We start from the raw sequence: 17,548 nt of genomic DNA on the forward strand, positions 1-17,548 counted from the left end.
AATTTATCTGCTATATTTACATAGTAGAGAAACGGAAGTATTGGTAGTTAGAAAGTATCAATAAATTCTACTTTCCAAATTTTATGTTTTTAAAGTGTTCAGGATCTATTTCAATTCCATTAGTATTTTTTTAGTGCCCACTGTATACCAGATACAGTGATAATGTTATTTTAACCTGCTTATAAGCTGTACAGTTTCTCTGAATTGGAACCATGCTTTATTGATTTCACACTGAGCATAAAGTATATATTTTGAGTTTGTCTCCAGCTGGGTATGCCATTCAATATTCACTTTTAAGTTTTGTGGCTCTGAGTATCCTATTCATTATGATTAGTATGTTTCATTTTGTTATTTTTACTTCCTCTTGTTTTCAATGAAACTATTATTAATTATTCTTTTAATATGTATTAATAGTGAAAAATATGTCAAAAACCCCAAAATTCAACAGTTAAAAAATATGGTCATGATATATAAACCCAATAATTAGAAATGTTAGATGAAATTACATAAATCCCTATAGGTTTTAAGAAAGAATATTGATCCTGGTCGTTATAGACTTTTGTATCCAATGGGATAGAGGACTTTCTAAGTACCAGTTGTGGGTGTTCCTAGAGATGACAATGATCCCAGTGAGAGGCAGCCATCATTATTGGTTAATAAGGCCAAACTGCTCATTCGGAGGGGTAGGCCATAATCTGGATGGACATGGGTCTGAGGATGTCCTCCAATAGTCTTCTGAATTACAGTTATGGACAGAAGAAAGTTCCATACAGGATCCTGTGTTTGGAAGCTCTCATTCTAGACTCTCTCGGTATCAGAGACTTTGTTTTATAAGTGAGGACGTAAAGTCCCAGAGTAGTACTGGCACTTGTCAAAGGTTGCATTTGTAGTTACTGTCATAGTTGGATCAGAAGCCCAGGCTTTCTCATTTCTTATTTAGAGCTCTTTTTACCACATCATCCACATCTTATAATCAGTGCTGTCAAATAAAATGTGTGACAAAATTAAAATAAAATTCATTGATGTGAAATTGTTCATGAATAATTAATATAGTTTGGTCCACTATATGATACACATAAATAAGAATGGATCACCTATCTTGTGATACAGGGTGTATGCTAGTAAACATTATTTCAAATAGTTAATAAATATCACATATTATAACATGTAGATATTAATATCATGATTCACTAGTATCTTGATTTGTAGAACTGTTAGATTCATGGTATGCAATAACTGACACAGTGTTGAGAATCTCATCACGTGATATGCATGAGTGAGCATTACATACCTGTACTGTGGCAGGCAGTACTACAGCATTGGTAGACATTCATTATCCTTTTTTTTTCACAAGCTAACCAAGCATTTGAGTGTGAGCATTTGAATGAACAAGGACAGAGAAATGATCAGTGATCAGGAAGCCTCTGATACTTTTAGGAAGCTTCCCATATTGGAAGGTCAAGGGCCAAGGTCCTTCTGCCATAGTAGCTTAATAAGTATCTGCCATCAGCAACAGCTCTCTGAGTGTCCCTGGAGCCTAAAAGTCTCATACGCTGTCATGCCACATATAAGAGACTAAATAAATATTTAGATGAATACATGTTCTGTCTTTGGCATCAGCCTCTCTCCATCACCCTCGTGTTGCCCCAAAGCCCCCGCCCAGGCATTGTAAGAGTAGGCTGGGGATAATGCAGAGGGGGCGGTGGCAATTGTGGAACCTGAGTCATTGGAGGACAGGGTTTAGGGGAGAAAGGAGCAGGCATGGGTGGTGGCTATAGAAAGGTTTAACTGTCAGAGAAGGATAATAGGAAGGTGTCCCAAGTTCACCTAGATCAGCGGTGCCCTTCCTTTTCCCCTCACTTATTCAGCACTTGGCTTTCCTTGAACTTGACCTAACTCCTAGACTTTATCTCATTCCTTTCCAGAAAGAGGCTAAGGTACACCAGCTTTTTTACTCAAGGGTAGGAGGGGAGAACCTTGGCACAAGATATACAAAACGGACAGAGGAGCAAAGCTCAGAAGACCTGTCTACCAAGTCTGTGTAGAACTTGGGATGTCATATACCAGATTGTTTATTTTAAAAATGAAGATAGTGGATTAGATGCCATGAGACAAGTATTTCCCCATCCCCTCCAGTCAAACACAGGTCCTTGAGTGGGCATGTACAATAATGGGAAATTGAGCCTTGCAGTATTTTGATCTATATAAAGCCACATGCACATACACAGAGTTTAGTAAGAGTTATTATTAAAGTCTTGTCTTTAACTTTCTATATTAAGCCTAGTTTAAATCATGTGTTTTTAGCTAAATAGTGCTTTAGAGCTAGACATCGTGTGAGGAAATACACTTGTCTTTAAGAGCATTGTGACATATTCAAATTAATTTCCTTTATTTTCCAGCAGAAGTTAAAATATCTTAAGAGAAGGAATTCAAAACTCCTTTCAAATTTCCTGTATAGCATTTTGCATTTATGAAAGATCAGTGTGATGGTGTGGGTGCCAGTTCTCAGTATCTGCATTTTAATTATTTCAGATGTTAATCCTAGTGGAATGGAACATTGCAATTTATGTGAAACCTTTCTAATCGAAATTTCAGGCTTTGGGTTTTTTGCAAAACAGATGATTATTATTTGTAATAATACTAAATATAATTTGTACGGAAACACAAACTCAACAGGTAACTGAAGCAATACAAGCTGTTCTCTTGGCGGAAGTTCAACAGCACCTGAAGACGTTGAGAAGGACACCAGTCAACAGTGAACCAGCGTCCATGACTGAGAATGACAACTACCAGATGATGCAGATCCGGCCAAAGATGGAATGCACGGAGGAGCTAGAGTTACAGTGTATTACAGGCAGTTTGTCTCTGCAAAGTAAGTGCAAAATTTATTGGCATGCTCTTTCCTCAGGATTTTTTCTACTACTTAGAACTTCTTGAGAATATGAGCTCACAGTATATCATTTCTGCAAAATCCAAGCCAAGTGCCCTGTATCTGACCTGTTCTGCCATCAATCTCCTCTTATAATTGTCAGATTTTTAAAGAATCTCTCAATTCTATTATAATAAGTAAATATTTCTCCAAAACAAAAACCTATTATCATTTATAAAAAATGTTTTTGAAATTAAGTGATTAAAAATGAAAACTGGCCCTAACCGGTTTGGCTCAGTAGATAGAGCTTTGGCCTGCGGACTGAAGGGTCCCAGGTTCGATTCCGGTCAAGGGCATGTACCTTGGTTGCAGGCACATCTCTAGTGGAGGTGTGTGCCTGAGGCAGCTGATCGATGTTTCTCTCTCATTGATGTTTCTACCTCTCTATCCTTCTCCCTTCCCCTCTGTAAAAAATCAATAAAATATATTTTAAAAAAAATGAAAACAGGATGAACAGTAATAGCTTAATGGCATATACAGTGTAAGAATACTTCATCATAATGGGTCCTAAGTTTGTTTTCACTTGCTACCACGATAGTACCCATGTGCCAGATTTTTTCTTTTCTGGGAATAAGAGACATAATAGAAACTAAAATTAAACTGGTTTATAGTTAGACCACTTGATTTTATAACACATTTTATCATTATAACTTTATAACGGTAATGTTTATGGCTTATGGCAAGCAAGTGAATCTAAATTTCTGCTGTAAAACATGAACTGATTTTTCAGTCATTAGCTGTGACTTAAAAAAAAACAGTTAAAAAATATGTGCAAATTTGATTTTCAAATTTACTAGTAAGCTTTTGATGAAAAATCGATTTATAATATGACCAAATGTATATTTTTGTCAGGAAAACATGTTACAAATTTACATGTTCCAGGCTGTTTAAAATTGTTAGGTACTCAAAAAGAGATTTTCTTTTTATTTATTTGGGACCCTGAAAAATGTTGCTACAGTTAAAATGTTTAAATCTTAGAAGAGATGTCATTCTTAAACATGCATTACATTTTTTCCTCCTTAGTACTATTTTTATAAGATTACTGACGGGCGAGCACTATGTCGTGAAAGAAGATCTATAGCAGGAAAAGGCTTCTTCAGTGAAGGCCAAAAGTCAAAATAGAACATTTCCTGATACCAACACCGTTACTGAGGGTGGAAAATCCAAAAAGTAATTTGATAAATTTCAAGTCATTTGTTTGTTAGTTGTCCAGAAATTAGCTTAATTAACTGATAGATTCACCCAGTTGAAGGAGCTCCTTTTTGATTACATCACATAATTGTAATTGTGTGACACATTCAAGCAAGAAGCATAAAAATTCCTTTTTAAATTCATTTTCAATTAGTGCATTTGAGTTCTCAATTCATTTGAAGAGGCACCCATAGTGCCATTAATAGGTTTCTTACAACTCTCCAAACACGGCTAAGGCCATTCATCATGTGTAAATGCTCCTCAGGAGGCGTTTCTGTGCCTTATTCCTCATCGTGAGAGTCTAACTTATCCATTGGCCCAAAGACCTGTTTTCTAGGTGAGAAATTCATGGCAGGCGGTCAAGGTGAAACTTCTGATGAGTTTTGTTGTCACATGAGCTACCTATTACTTGAAGTTTCACTGAGGCCCTCTGTCCCCAGTTAATTATTGGGTATAAGAACTATTAACACTATACTATTTAATCTTACTATGACTAGAGACACCCAGAATTCATGTTAGATATTAACTATCTTTAAGTTATTTTGGAATGAGCCTTTGCTAATGTTAAAAGAAAATTTAGGGTTTGTTTGTGATAAGAATTGGAACACAAAAATATTACAATTTATATGTTGTAGTATATGTTGGTAGATGAAATTTAGAATATTTTAACTAAAAAAAAAAATACTCAAAAAATGCTGAGCATATATTTTTTGGGGGAAATGCTGCCTGTAGGAAAATATTAACTGCAATTACAAGTAAATCAGAAACACATAACATGCATTGAAGAGAAAAATTTCCAAGTAATTTTTTCAAGTAAATTTCCAAGTTATATTTATATTAACACTACCTATTCAGAGAAACTTAGAAAAATGACAGGAAAAATTTTAGACTTTTATTACAGTAGTATGTATACTGCATTACTTGAAGGAATTTTAAAATATATTTAAGTAAAAAAGCTATTTTATTTATTTCAAATGTCTTGATTCAAAGGTTATGGATATGGTGTGGTACTCTTGATCAGTGCAATTATTCCTCAAATTTTGTAGGCAGTTACTTAGGCAGAATGTCATTGCAACATCTATTATTTTACCAAATATTATTATAAAAAATTCTTTATGTCATTCTTGTTCAGTTGTCGTCTGTGAGCTCCCCTCCATACCCTTTAAAAATTATTTTTTCTTTTTAATTGAATTTTTTAATTCTTTCTTGGTTACTTGATGCATCCTCTTTGTTAATCATTTGGAAAGTAAGAGATGACAGTTTTTATGATTCACAGATACTCAAAAACTCCTTTTATGCCAGGACATAGTATATTTGGTTTATTAGTATGATAGTAATATAGCGATAATAGATATGGAAAATAATAATAACAACAATTATCATATTCTAGGTACACTCCAACACAATTACAAATGTTCTCTCACTTTTTCCTTTGATTCATACATAATTCACATGAACCTTAAGTCTGTTTTCAACATTTGAGTCATCTGTGTAATCAATTTTATAGTTTTTAAATGTCCATGTTTATGGAAATGAAGTTTTAAAGTGCAGCTGGAAAAAAAAAAACACTCTCTGAGAAAGACAGATCCTGAGAAATTGCTCCTGTAATTTTCTTATTTGACACACTAATGATATATCTCCCTCATATACATGAAATGAATAATATTTGAAAATAAGACCATCACCATACCAGCTATCTTGAATGTCACCAGTGGTGTATATCTTGCACCTTGAAATATGCTTTCTTTTATTATACTTTTTTTTCAATGAATAAAACTGGGATTTAAAAGAGGGTGAGTGTCTTGTCTACAGTCAAAATATTACTGAAAACATGGATGCATACTCTCTTAAACACTGTGTTCTTGTCCAGTAAACTGCATTTTCACACTGGCAGCTTGAAGGAAATTTGCTCTAAATCAGCTCAATCTGAAAATTGAATAATTTATCGAGTGGTTTTCTTAGATTTTTATTCCTCTCTCATAAATCATACTTTCTATTACCAAAGAAAATGCAGAGTGTTCAATCGCTGCCCTCTCAGCCCTTATACTAAAGAAAATCACCAGATTTTTTTTTTAACTATTTGTACATGAGATGCATCTAGAAAGCAGTGGAAATGAGTGAAATGAAATTGAAGCATAATGTGTTTGAACTTTATAATTCTATATCTTATTTATTTCCAGTGTTTTCATTTCTTACATTTCACAGCATGTATTTTATTTGAGGTTTTAATATTTGTCTATTGGTATTTTATGGGAGAGTGGTGGATTTTATCTGAGTTTACTTTTTTATAATGATTACATTACTATCTTCTTTAAATCTCTTTATTGAGAAATTATATAAATAACACTCACATTTGAGGCTAAGATTCATTGATTTAAAAATAGTAGTGTTTCCTATTATTAAAATACATTTGAAGGTTATTTTCCTTTATTTTTTTTTTTGAATGTTATTTGGATCAGTTTAGACAAGTGCTCTCTAAATTGTTCCATTAAATAAATTGGTTTAAACAGAAATGGAGGTTTTGCAGATAAAGCTGTCACCTGGAATTATTGGCTGAATTTAAATTCACATTAAACTGTAGTTGTGAAGACCATGCATCAAATATGGGTATTGCAAATAATCTTTATTAGATGCACCATTTTCAAAGACTTATCTACAAAATTAAATAATGAAAATGTGCTCTTTGTTTATGGTAAATCAAAGAAATAAACATTGGTTCACCAGAAAAGTTTTGTGGTTCTTGGTAGCCGATAGCAGAGGGACTGGCTTGGGATGGTCTTCCATTGCCTGCTGAATTTCTCAGAAGGAAAACTGTCTAGTTGTTAAAAGGCTTTGAATACAATTGACAACGCTTTTTTCACTGTCTTTATTTATAGTAAATGCATCTTCCACTGCCCTCTCTGAGGTCTTCAGGCTAAATGAGAAGACCAAGACTTTATTCTTTCTGGCCACAGCACTCATTTAGGAAAGGTCTGTGTGACATAAGTGAGCAAGGAGCAGAAAAGTAATGGTGGGGGCACATCACAGAAGGCCTTGGTTGTCGCAGTGAGATCCTAGGGTTTCTCTCTGAGATGGGAAACCATTTGAGCAGACAAATGGCACACATTTCAATGGAATCACATTGTCTGAGGTTCAGGGGCCAAGGACAGAAGCAGGGAGACCAGTTGGGAGCCATTATACTAATCTTAAAGATGGCAGCCTGGCTCAAATATGGTCGCCTGGATGAAGATGATGAAAAGCGATCAGACTCCAAATGTATTTTGAAGGTAGAGCTGACAGTATTTGCTGATGGGATAAGTATGGAGGAATGAGATGAAAATCTATACTTAGATTATTTCAAACAAAAAGTATTTGATACAAGATCGACCCTATTGTTCTGGCTTGATTTGGTAGTGCAGTGTTGCTTATGGTATTCCAGGTTTGCTGACGGAAGAGTGGAAAACCCACTCCACAATCCTACCTGCCCCTGCTGTGTTCAATTTCAACTGTCCCTGCTTAGATGACTTCTGGTATTAACTAACCCTCAGAAAATGGACAAGAGTTTCCTGCCAAGAAACTATGGATAGAAGACAATACCAATAATGCAAGCTTAAGCAAATAAGATATAACTGACATTGGCAAACTTATACTAAGTTATGTCAGACGTGTGTGTGTGTGTGTGTGTGTCTGCGTGTGTGTGATACTCTTTTGAAATTTCTACTTTCGTGTATATTTTATAATTAGACATAATTTTGCTATACAAATTGCATGCACCGTTTTTGTAAACAAATGTATATATTGATGGTGCTTGCTTCAGAGCTCCGCCTTGTTTTTTCTGCAAGAAAGTATCCCAACCACAGCCTTTGGGTGGATTGAGCTAAGTAGGCAGATGTGATAAGCTTTTGATTATGTGGGGCTGGTAACTTCATAGTCCATATTGCACACTGTTCTATCCCTAAAACCTTTAATAAAGTCTTTATGCATAAATCCTCTATATCACTTGTCTCTACCTCTCTGCACTGATCCAAGAGTCGGGGATACCACAGAGAATGAATTGGAAATCTTCAGTGGAAGACACAAACTAGTATCAGGTAACCATAGAAGCGTGTCAGACAGCCCAGAAGAGCACTTCAAAGAGGCACCTAACTCAGTCTTTGGAATTAAGGAGGCTTCTTGGGAAGAAGAGATGCCTAATCAACATCCTGAAATATGAATACGATTTAGCCACGCAAAAAGTTGGAGAGGGCGAAGTTAGGGACTTGTGAAGACCAGAAAAGCCATCTATGCTCTTTTCTTCCTCCCAAGAATTATCTGATTAACACATGCATGAAAGGGAACTTGGACATTAGAGAGAAACCTATGTCTTGAATTTCCTCTCTGGGACACACCTGTGTCCTCTTTGAACCTCACTGTGCCGGTGCTGCTCTTTTCCTAACTCTCAGCCTTCCAGAATAATGACAACAATAATGGAAATGACAGTAAGAGCTTACACTGATATGGCTTAGTATGTTCTAAGTGCCTTACTTAACTTAAAGCATTGGATCCAAGCAACAATTCTGTGGAGAGAGGTAATATTGTCATGCCCATTATATTGATGAGAAAATAGATAAAAGAAGTGAAGAAACTTGCACAGAGCCTTACTACCAACAGAGCCAGGAGTTAAACCCAGGAAGTCTGGTTTCAGTATCTGGATTCTTTGTAACTAACTGGTATTGCATCCCAATTAACCAATTAATCTTCACTACTTCTTAATTCAGCAAATACTTGCCAGTGCCTCCTCTATGATAGTTGAGATAGGTATTACCCATGTTGTAGATTATAAGGCAGCACAAACTGAGATATTTGGCATAACCACACAGGAAAGATTGTCTTAAAGAAGTTAGTCAGCAAATATCAAATACCTAATTTCTACTAAACTTTGGCGTGGCACTATAAGCTATTCCACTCAAAATGTACTTAATACTAAGGATTTTTATTTGGAATATAAATTGAGATAATTACAAGTTTCATTGGTTAAAAGATAGAATGTTTTATGACTGGGAGCTGGAAATGCCAACTGGTAGATGGTAGAAATGAAAAAGACTTGGCATACATATTAGTTGCAGGAGTTAATGGTTAGCAGTGAGCAAGGAAGAGACAAGGAAATTTAAATTTTTAGTTTTTGCATTAATTTGAATCATGTACTAGACCAGTGGTTCTCAACCTGTGGGTCGCGACCCCTTTGGGGGTCAAACGACCCTTTCACAGGGTTCGCCTAAGACCATCGGAAAACACATATATAGTTACATATTGTTTTGTGATTAATCACTATGCTTTAATTGTGTTCAATTTGTAACAATGAAATTGGGGGTCACTACAACATGAGGAACTGTATTAAAGGGTTGCAGCATTAGGAAGGTTGAGAACCACTGTACTAGACAGTCTTACTCAAATATCAAGTTATTCATATTAAGTGAAGACAAATTTATGTATGGTAAGCAAATAAATTATTGAGCACCTAGAATACATTGCATACATTTCAAAAAACACTGTTGTCATTTGAGTTTAATATACGTCCTATTTTATTTTTAGCTCCTCATAAAATTGATGGAGAAATCTCGTTTCCCTTATCCCCCATATAAATTCTTCTCAACTTCTCCACTGCCTCTCCCTCTCTGTATCATCTTAAAGATCGCATTGCCTTAGAGAGACTGATAGAGTTCATTGCTCTTTTTCCAAAAGTAGTTTCACCTTTCACAGAGATTGAGATTGATGATTCTCATCTTGGCATATGAAGAACTCGAGTATTTCATCATCTTTTTTCCTCACGAGCAATCAGCATGCCAACCTGGCCCGACTGCACAGAGACCGCAGCATCAAGCGATTGAGTTAAATATTTCCTTGGTAACGGTTGTGCAGGCACCACGTATTGATTATCGTCTGCATACCCATTTAAATGTATTGACAAAGAAAAAGTGATCTAGATTCTGTCGCTGAAATCGATGTGTTTTGCGCTATTGTTCTCCCGCGCTGAGACTGGCCTCCCAATACTGACCCCTCAAGGACAAGGGTCGGGTCTATTTATCTTTTTCCCTCCCGTCACCTAGGATGGTCCTTCACCCTGTAGCTGGTAATAAGTGTTTATTGAGTGGATGGATGAATGGAAGGACCGGGGGATGGCTTGCACTAAAGATTCAGTTAACTCCTAATTAGTAAGAGAAAGAGGAGACAAGGGAAATCAGCTGATTGCTTTTCTTTAGCAGCCAGATATCGTCTGGAATATAAACGAAAATCATGCTTCCTAAGCATCCTCACCCGAGGATCATGTGGTACATACACAGCAGGCTCACACACAAAAATTAAACACAGACACATGAATGAATCTCGTTTGTAACCATCCAGAACATGGCTCTTTACTGATGGCTGATTATGTGGCTCTTCCCTCCTCATTTTGTCATGGTCTGGTTTCAGTCTGTGTTTAGAGAGACCAAGCCTTGCCTTAAACTTGCCTTTGCATTCTTATTCAGCTATAGCTTCTCAAAGAAATATTTAAGGAGCTGCTACGTCAAACACTATCTCCTCAGCATCTGTACTTCTGGCTCATTCCTGATCTCTTGCAGCCAGGACCCCTTAGGCTGCAAACCTGGGGCCCACTTTCCAACCCGGCTCACCTGGGTCAACCTCCTCCCCCTGGACTCCTTTCCTACTTCTGAGCCTGGGATTTTGTGTGATACTAGTTCCTCCCTAAAATGCAATTCCATTAGCTGGTATGGATATGCATTCCTCATTCTGGAAACAATTTCGGTATGACTAAATTCCTTGAGTGGAAAAGCAGGGATTCAGTCAGCTTTATATTCTCTGCAGATAGCACTGTGTCTGGCACATGGAAAGGCAATTGCTAGAGAAATGGCGGCTAAAGGAAAACTTACCCAGTTGCCCCCTTGGCATTGCAATGTCTCATTCCATCAGAGTGCCATTCACCTTGCTGGCAAGAGCCTTATTTTTCCATTTTAACTCCTCAAAATATTGGCCCAATTTTTAGCCTTAGGACAATTTGAATAACTTCAAAACAGCTGTTATTAAGGGCCTACTATGTATAAGGATCAATGCAATGCGGGGACATTTTTTATTACATCACATTCTACACTTCTTTCACATCCTTCTAAAATAGTATGTATCACCGGGCATGCTAATTGTTTGTTTATTTGCCTTTTCTCACCACGTCTCTGAACACCTTCAGGGCAAAAAATGGGAACATATTAATCTTATGCTCCTAGCAGCTAACGAACCACGTGGCTCATGATGGGCTCATGAAATGTCTGCTGCCTGGCAAGCGGATGGATGATAAATGATGGTGACAGACATGCATCAGAGAATTCTGATCTCAGGCAGAAGGAAAGAAATGCTAAGTAACATGTTAATGATCTGTAGGTAGGAAGAGAATAAAAAAAGATTATTATAGGGATGTTGGTTTTCTTCTAAAGTGTTAATCCAAAGGCAGTACTTCAAATTTATCTGTTTAGTTCAGGAGCAATTTATCTGTATAGAGAGCCACCAGGAAAAAATAATGCTGATGTTTTAAGGCAAAAAAAAAAAAAAAAGAAGCAAAGTACTTGATTTTTAATCCCTGTGAATAAGTTTTAAGAAATGAAGACCGTTCAAAGAAGAGTTGTTAATTAGTTTTGCTTTTTTTTTTTCTTTTACCTGTTACTGGGGAACATGGGCCCCTTATTTATATCTGTGCAGGAGCACCCAGCCAGGCAGTCCTGCTAAGCTGGAACAGTGTCAGAGCGCACCTTAACAGCTGACTAAACATAAGCATGGTAATTGTGAACACTCTACCAGCTTCTTAGGTTTCTTGTCATACAAATGAGGCCGGTCTTGACATTTCAGAAAAAATTAAGTGTAGTGTTTCTCAACTCTTCTCAATCTCAGCACTAACTTCATAGTCACTATTTATCATCCTAAAATAAAATTCTGTAGTAATACAACTTATCTACACACATAATTTACATAAAATTGAAAGGGAAAAACAAAGAGTAAGTAATTTATAATAATATGTGTCTCAGGAGATAAAAGCTTGGACATGACTGTATTAAAGGATTTAATAAAATGCTGACAGGGACACATCCCATTGTGAGAGGACAACAGTTACCAATGCATATAGCTGTGCGCATGAGCTCGTGTGTGTGTGTGGGGGGGGGGGGGGGGTGGGAAGGGGGGAGGGTGCTGTTTGTGACACAAGTGTCCAGATGGATTTTCATGGCAAAATTCTAGACAACAGCAGCAGCAAACTATGGCCATTCCTTAATAGACAGGGTTAGTGGTCTTTCTAGAAAATTCAGGGTATATTAAACACCTTGAACTATTCTTTCGTGTAAAATAAAGTCAGATTCTGGGCTCAGGGAATTACAAACAGAGCTTTCACTTCCACGGTTGGCCACTGGAATATTTGGAAACCATGTGAACTATCAGGACAATTATTCATTGTCAAGGACTGTGCTGAGCATTACAGGACATCTGGCAATTCTGTTCTAAATGCCAATAAGTGTCTGCAGTATCACTGGAGAACCAATGTCCCTGGCCTCAGCAGTTTCCAACGCCTTCCCCTAGGGGGCAGTACCAACCCTGCTGAGAAGCACTTATTTCAGGAAAGGGACTGTGTATGTTATGAGGCCTTTATTTGTTTCTGTCTCTCTCCCCTTTTACAAGTGCACACGGGGAAATGAAACCAAATTAGTAACCTTCAGCTAACTCAGGAAGGTCCTTCCCTAACGCCCTGTGTTGGTTCCATCTGTGTTGATTATACTTTGATTGCAGTATTTCCCAGGCCATGCAGTAAATCATCGGATCGCAGTTCTGTCTCCTCCATTAAAAAAAACAAACAGCTTCTTGTCCTATTTTCTCACTTTCGTCTTTGGCCTGGACCTAACATAGAGTCAATGTCGTTGGCTGATTAAATAAACAGTGCACGAACCACTAATTCCTCCTCACAGAAGCCATCAAGGAAAACTCCAAAATTTACAAATTGAAATGAAATTATTTTACAAAACAGAACAAATACAGCACATCTTAGAATTTAAAAATTAAATGACGACCTATTTCCTAATCTGTGAAATGAGGAAACTGGGAATGAGAAAAAAGGGTGGAAAGTGTTACACAAGTAGGTTCATTAAATAATTGGGAACAGAACAAAACCTTTGGCTTAGCACATACTAATTTCTGATACATTTTATCCTTAACGGTCAGTAGCCTACTAGTACTTAAAGTATATTAAAGTCATTTTTGAGAAGTTCAGAATACCCTTTGACATACATAAGGTACACCTCTCAGTGTGTCTGCACCAGAGCAGAGGATAACCAACCTGACAGATCATCTGCTGGTAGGGCCACCCAGCAAGCTTCTTTTGAATGTTATATGTTAGAACTAGAGGCCCGTTGCAGGAAGATTCATGCAATAGGCCTTCCTTCCCCTGGCTGCCGGCACCGGTTTTCCTCCGGCACCCGGGACCCAGGCCTTTGGTCTGGCCGCAGCAGCAAGGCTTGGCTTCTCCGCTCAGGCTGCTCCCAGCCCCTCCTTTTTTTCTTTTTCCAAGCTCCTGCTGTGGAGCCCAGGATGGACTGGAAGCCTGGGTTGCCCCCAGCGACCCAGGACCCCAGCGCCCCAGGCCCCCAGCCCCTCCTTGAGCAGAGTACAGGGCCAGGGGCCGGGGGGGGGTGTGTGTGGCTTGGCTTCCTCTGTCGCTGGGAGCAACCCAAGCCTCCTGCTCGCTCCAGCTCCATGGCCACTGCCATCTTCAGTTGTCTTCAGTCTTCACTCTGCACCTGCATATGCAAATTAACTGCCATATTTGTTGGGTTAATTTGCATAGTTGCTCTGATTGGCTGGTGGGAGTAGCTCAGTGGCAGAGTGACAGAGTGATGGTTAATTTGCATGTTTCTATTTTATTAGTGTAGATCTTTTCTCATGCTCTCTATTGCAAATCTGAGAAGAATATGATATTGTTGCTATTTCCTAAAAGTAGAGTCCTGTGAACATAAAGAGGCCACAGTGCAGTATGAGATGCTAAAGTTCACGTTGCTGTGGAAGCCTGGAGAGCCACTAGTTGCCAGGGATGGTTTCTGGGGGCTTCATGCAGGTGTAGACATGCACGTGGGCTTGGAGAATAATGTGGCAGACGTGGGAAGAGGCACTGCTGAGATCACTCTGCAAGAAAGGACTACTGACCCAGCTGTGAGGAGTGTGGCTGGCTGACAGCTCCCAGCTGTTGGCACCTCTGGGATCCACCCCCACATTGGAGCAGAGGTCAGACTCTTCTTGGGGTAATGACTGAGCAATGTGGTGATGCAGGGCCTATTTCTGGTTTATACAAACCCCCAACAGCTGATTTTGTTCTGGAGTTTTCATTGGGCTGATCGAGACTTTATCAGGTCTGCATAGTGCAGTGGTTCTCAACCTTGGGTGCATATTAGAATCACCTGGGAATCTTTTTAAAATCCTGATTTCTGGGCCTCATCCTCCGGAAATTCTGTTTCTTTGTTACTAATGTTGTGGCCTCATCCTATAACAAAGAAACAGAATTTCCGGAGGATGAGGCCCAGAAATCAGGATTTTAAAAAGATTCTCAGGTAATTCTAATGTGCACCCAAGGTTGAGAACCACTGGCATAGTGAATCAAAATCTCCTTACTCAATTCTGCTTTTGCTCTTTTTCTTTCTCAGATGTTACTCCCAATACACCCTTTTCTAACTCCATCTTAACACCTGTATCTGGTGTTACAGCTGACACCCTGCTGAACCAGTGGAAAAGAGCTTGTAGTGAGGAGCATATTTCAGGCAAAAGGGATGGATGAGGACAGACATAGGGACATGCAGTGCCTTCCGGTCAGGAAGTGGTGATAAGTTTGGTGTGGGCAGCATATAGGAAGTGAGGTTGGCCCCTCCAGTCTGGATCCAGAAGGGGAGACATCTAAAAGGTAAAGGCTTTGGTGGAGTTTTATTCCTGAAAGATAATGGGAATCATTATTAATTCCTCTAAAAAGAAAAATGAGTCCTTTCCAGTGCAAAGTAGGGAGTTACTAAAGCAGGAGATACAAAGAATCCCTTGTGTCCAAATTTTGTCAGAGCATTTCTCTGTTTAGTATTTTACTTGTAAAGCAATACTTTTTTTTTTTAGTTTTTATTGCTAGGTTTTTTACATAGACTACAGTGCTTCTTGTCCCTCCTGGAGAAAGTACCTTCGCATTACATAGAGGAGGGGGGGTTGCTTTCTTGCTTTTAGGCCAGACACTGCATATTCTTCAGAATCATCAGTGTTGCTGTGGTTCTGGGTGCTAATTTGAAATATATGTGGCCATTATCTCAATCTCCAGAATCAGTTCTTAAACTTTTCCCAGCTTGTATGCACTAATATTTGGTCTGACTTCTTATTTCCTGTGGATACATTTCTATCACTTACCATTTATTGACAAGGTTGGGTGTTATCATCCTGTGTGTTGTGTGTGTGTGTAAGTGGACGTTATTGACCTCCATTGTTTGTTTGTTTTTACAAACAATCTTAACTGAAACATTAAGTAGGATCAGGTTTATTAAGTACTAGGGACCCGGTGCACGAAATTCGTGCACTGGGTGTGTGTGGGGGAGTGTCCCTCAGCCCAGCCTGCCCCCTCTCACATACTGGGAGCCCTCAGGCGTTGACCCCCATCACCCTCCAATCACAGGATCGGCCCCTTGCCCAGGCCTGACGCCTCCGCCAGAGGTGTCAGGCTTGGACAGGGGACCCCCATCTCCCCCTGATCACTGGCTCTGGCCCCCACCCAGGCCTGAGGCCTCTGGCCCAGGAATCATGCCTGGGCAGGGGACCCCCATCTCCCTCTGATCGCTTGCTCCACCCCCCGCCCAAGCCTGATGCCTCTGACCCAGGCTTTAGGACTGGGCAGGGGACCCCCATCTCCCTCTGATCACTTGGTCCACCCCCCGCCCAAGCCTGACGCCTCTGACCCAGGCTTCAGGCCTGGGCAAGGGGACCATCATATCCCCCCAATCCCCGGCTCCGCCCCCCACCCAGGCCTGATGCCTCGGCCAGAGGAGTTGACCCCCATCACCCTCCAATCACTGGATCGGCCCCTTGACCAGGCCTGAGGCCTCTGGCCTAGGCGTCCGGCCCGGGCAGCGGGGACCCGCAGCTGCAGCGGCCCCGCGATCGTGGGCTCCGCTTTAGGCCCAGGCAAGGGACCCCTAGCTCCTGGGACTGCCAGCTTCGACCGTGCCCAGCTCCCATCACTGGCTCCACCCCTACTTCCTGCTATCACTGGCCAGGGCGGAAAAGGCACCTGATTCTCCGATCATGGCTGGGGGACAGGGCAAAGGCGGCCCCAGGGCCGCCTTTGCCCTGCCCCCCAGCTCTTAGCTCCCCCCTGGGTTTCCGATCACTGTCAGTGGCAGGGGGCTTCTTCCTGCTTTCCCTTTCGCCTCCCTGCATTGTGCCTACATATGCAAATTAACCGCCATCTTGTTGGCAGTTAACTGCCAATCTTAGTTGGCAGTTAACTGCCAATCATAGTTGGCAGTTAATTTGCATATAGCCCTGATTAGCCAATGAAAAGGTTAGCTCGTACGCCAATTACCATTTTTCTCTTTTATTAGATAGGATTTGCTATTAGCTATTTTCCAGGAATAGAATATATTATTTCTCTTTGTCACTTAAGAAAAATCTTGACTTAGTGAATTAAGTCTTAGCATAGCAAGATAACTTTGAAATGTGCTTTTCTGTGTGTTTATATTAATATCAATGGATAATTTCAAAGGTTAAACTTTATGATCCATCTCTTTGAGTCATCTACTTCAGTCTAGAGTCATTACATCACCTGCTTCCCTTATGCCGTTGATTTATGCTTCCTTCAAGCTGCTGAGTTTGAGCAGTATCATTTATTTTTTAATATGACATCCCCTGCACTCTGAAACAGTATTTCAGAAGGTAATGGCAAAATACCTGTAACACAGTGTAGAATTGCCTGCTCACCTGTGTGAATCAGTAACCTAGCTGTTAACATTGGTCTGGGATTCTCATTAGGCTGAAAGTGAATGAAAGGTTTTGATCAGTCATTTTTTTCTATAGTTAAGATGGTCAGGGGAATCTCTGGATAATAGTACTCAGATACCATAATCTATGTGTTTAAAATTATGGGATGCAAAGAAGGTTTACAAATTTTCTTAGGGATTTCATATTCCAAGCTCTCCCAAATAGCTAAAGTCTACTCAAAATGTACTCTGAAGAAATGGCCATTTCAGGACCCCGGAAATATCTACTTGAACATTATTTTCAGAAACTATCCTATCTAATAAAAGAGAAATATGGTAATTGGCGTACGACCGCTACCCTTCCCATTGGCTAATCAGCGAGATATGCAAATTAACTGCCAGCCAAGATGGCGGCCGGCAGGCAGGCAACTTGAAACTAACATGAGGCTTG

The 17,548-nt window shown here is 39.5% G+C and overlaps 1 protein-coding gene across 5 annotated transcripts in view; it reads left to right on the forward strand.

Moving 5' to 3' along the window:
* Positions 1-17,548, forward strand: part of WDR72 (WD repeat domain 72) — a 182,389-nt gene that overhangs the window by 93,515 nt on the left and 71,326 nt on the right. For 4 of the 5 annotated variants that reach the window (XM_059700763.1, XM_059700782.1, XM_059700753.1 and 1 more), the window contains one exon: positions 2,677-2,872. In XM_059700763.1, the coding sequence (XP_059556746.1) occupies positions 2,677-2,872 (196 nt within the window). Of the gene's footprint in view, positions 1-2,676; positions 2,873-6,996; positions 7,284-17,548 lie in introns of those variants that run through there. The other variant, XM_059700773.1, reaches the window with a different exon arrangement.

Source organism: Myotis daubentonii, chromosome 1 (genome assembly GCF_963259705.1).
Source record: "Myotis daubentonii chromosome 1, mMyoDau2.1, whole genome shotgun sequence".
NCBI classification, from domain to species: domain Eukaryota; kingdom Metazoa; phylum Chordata; class Mammalia; order Chiroptera; family Vespertilionidae; genus Myotis; species Myotis daubentonii.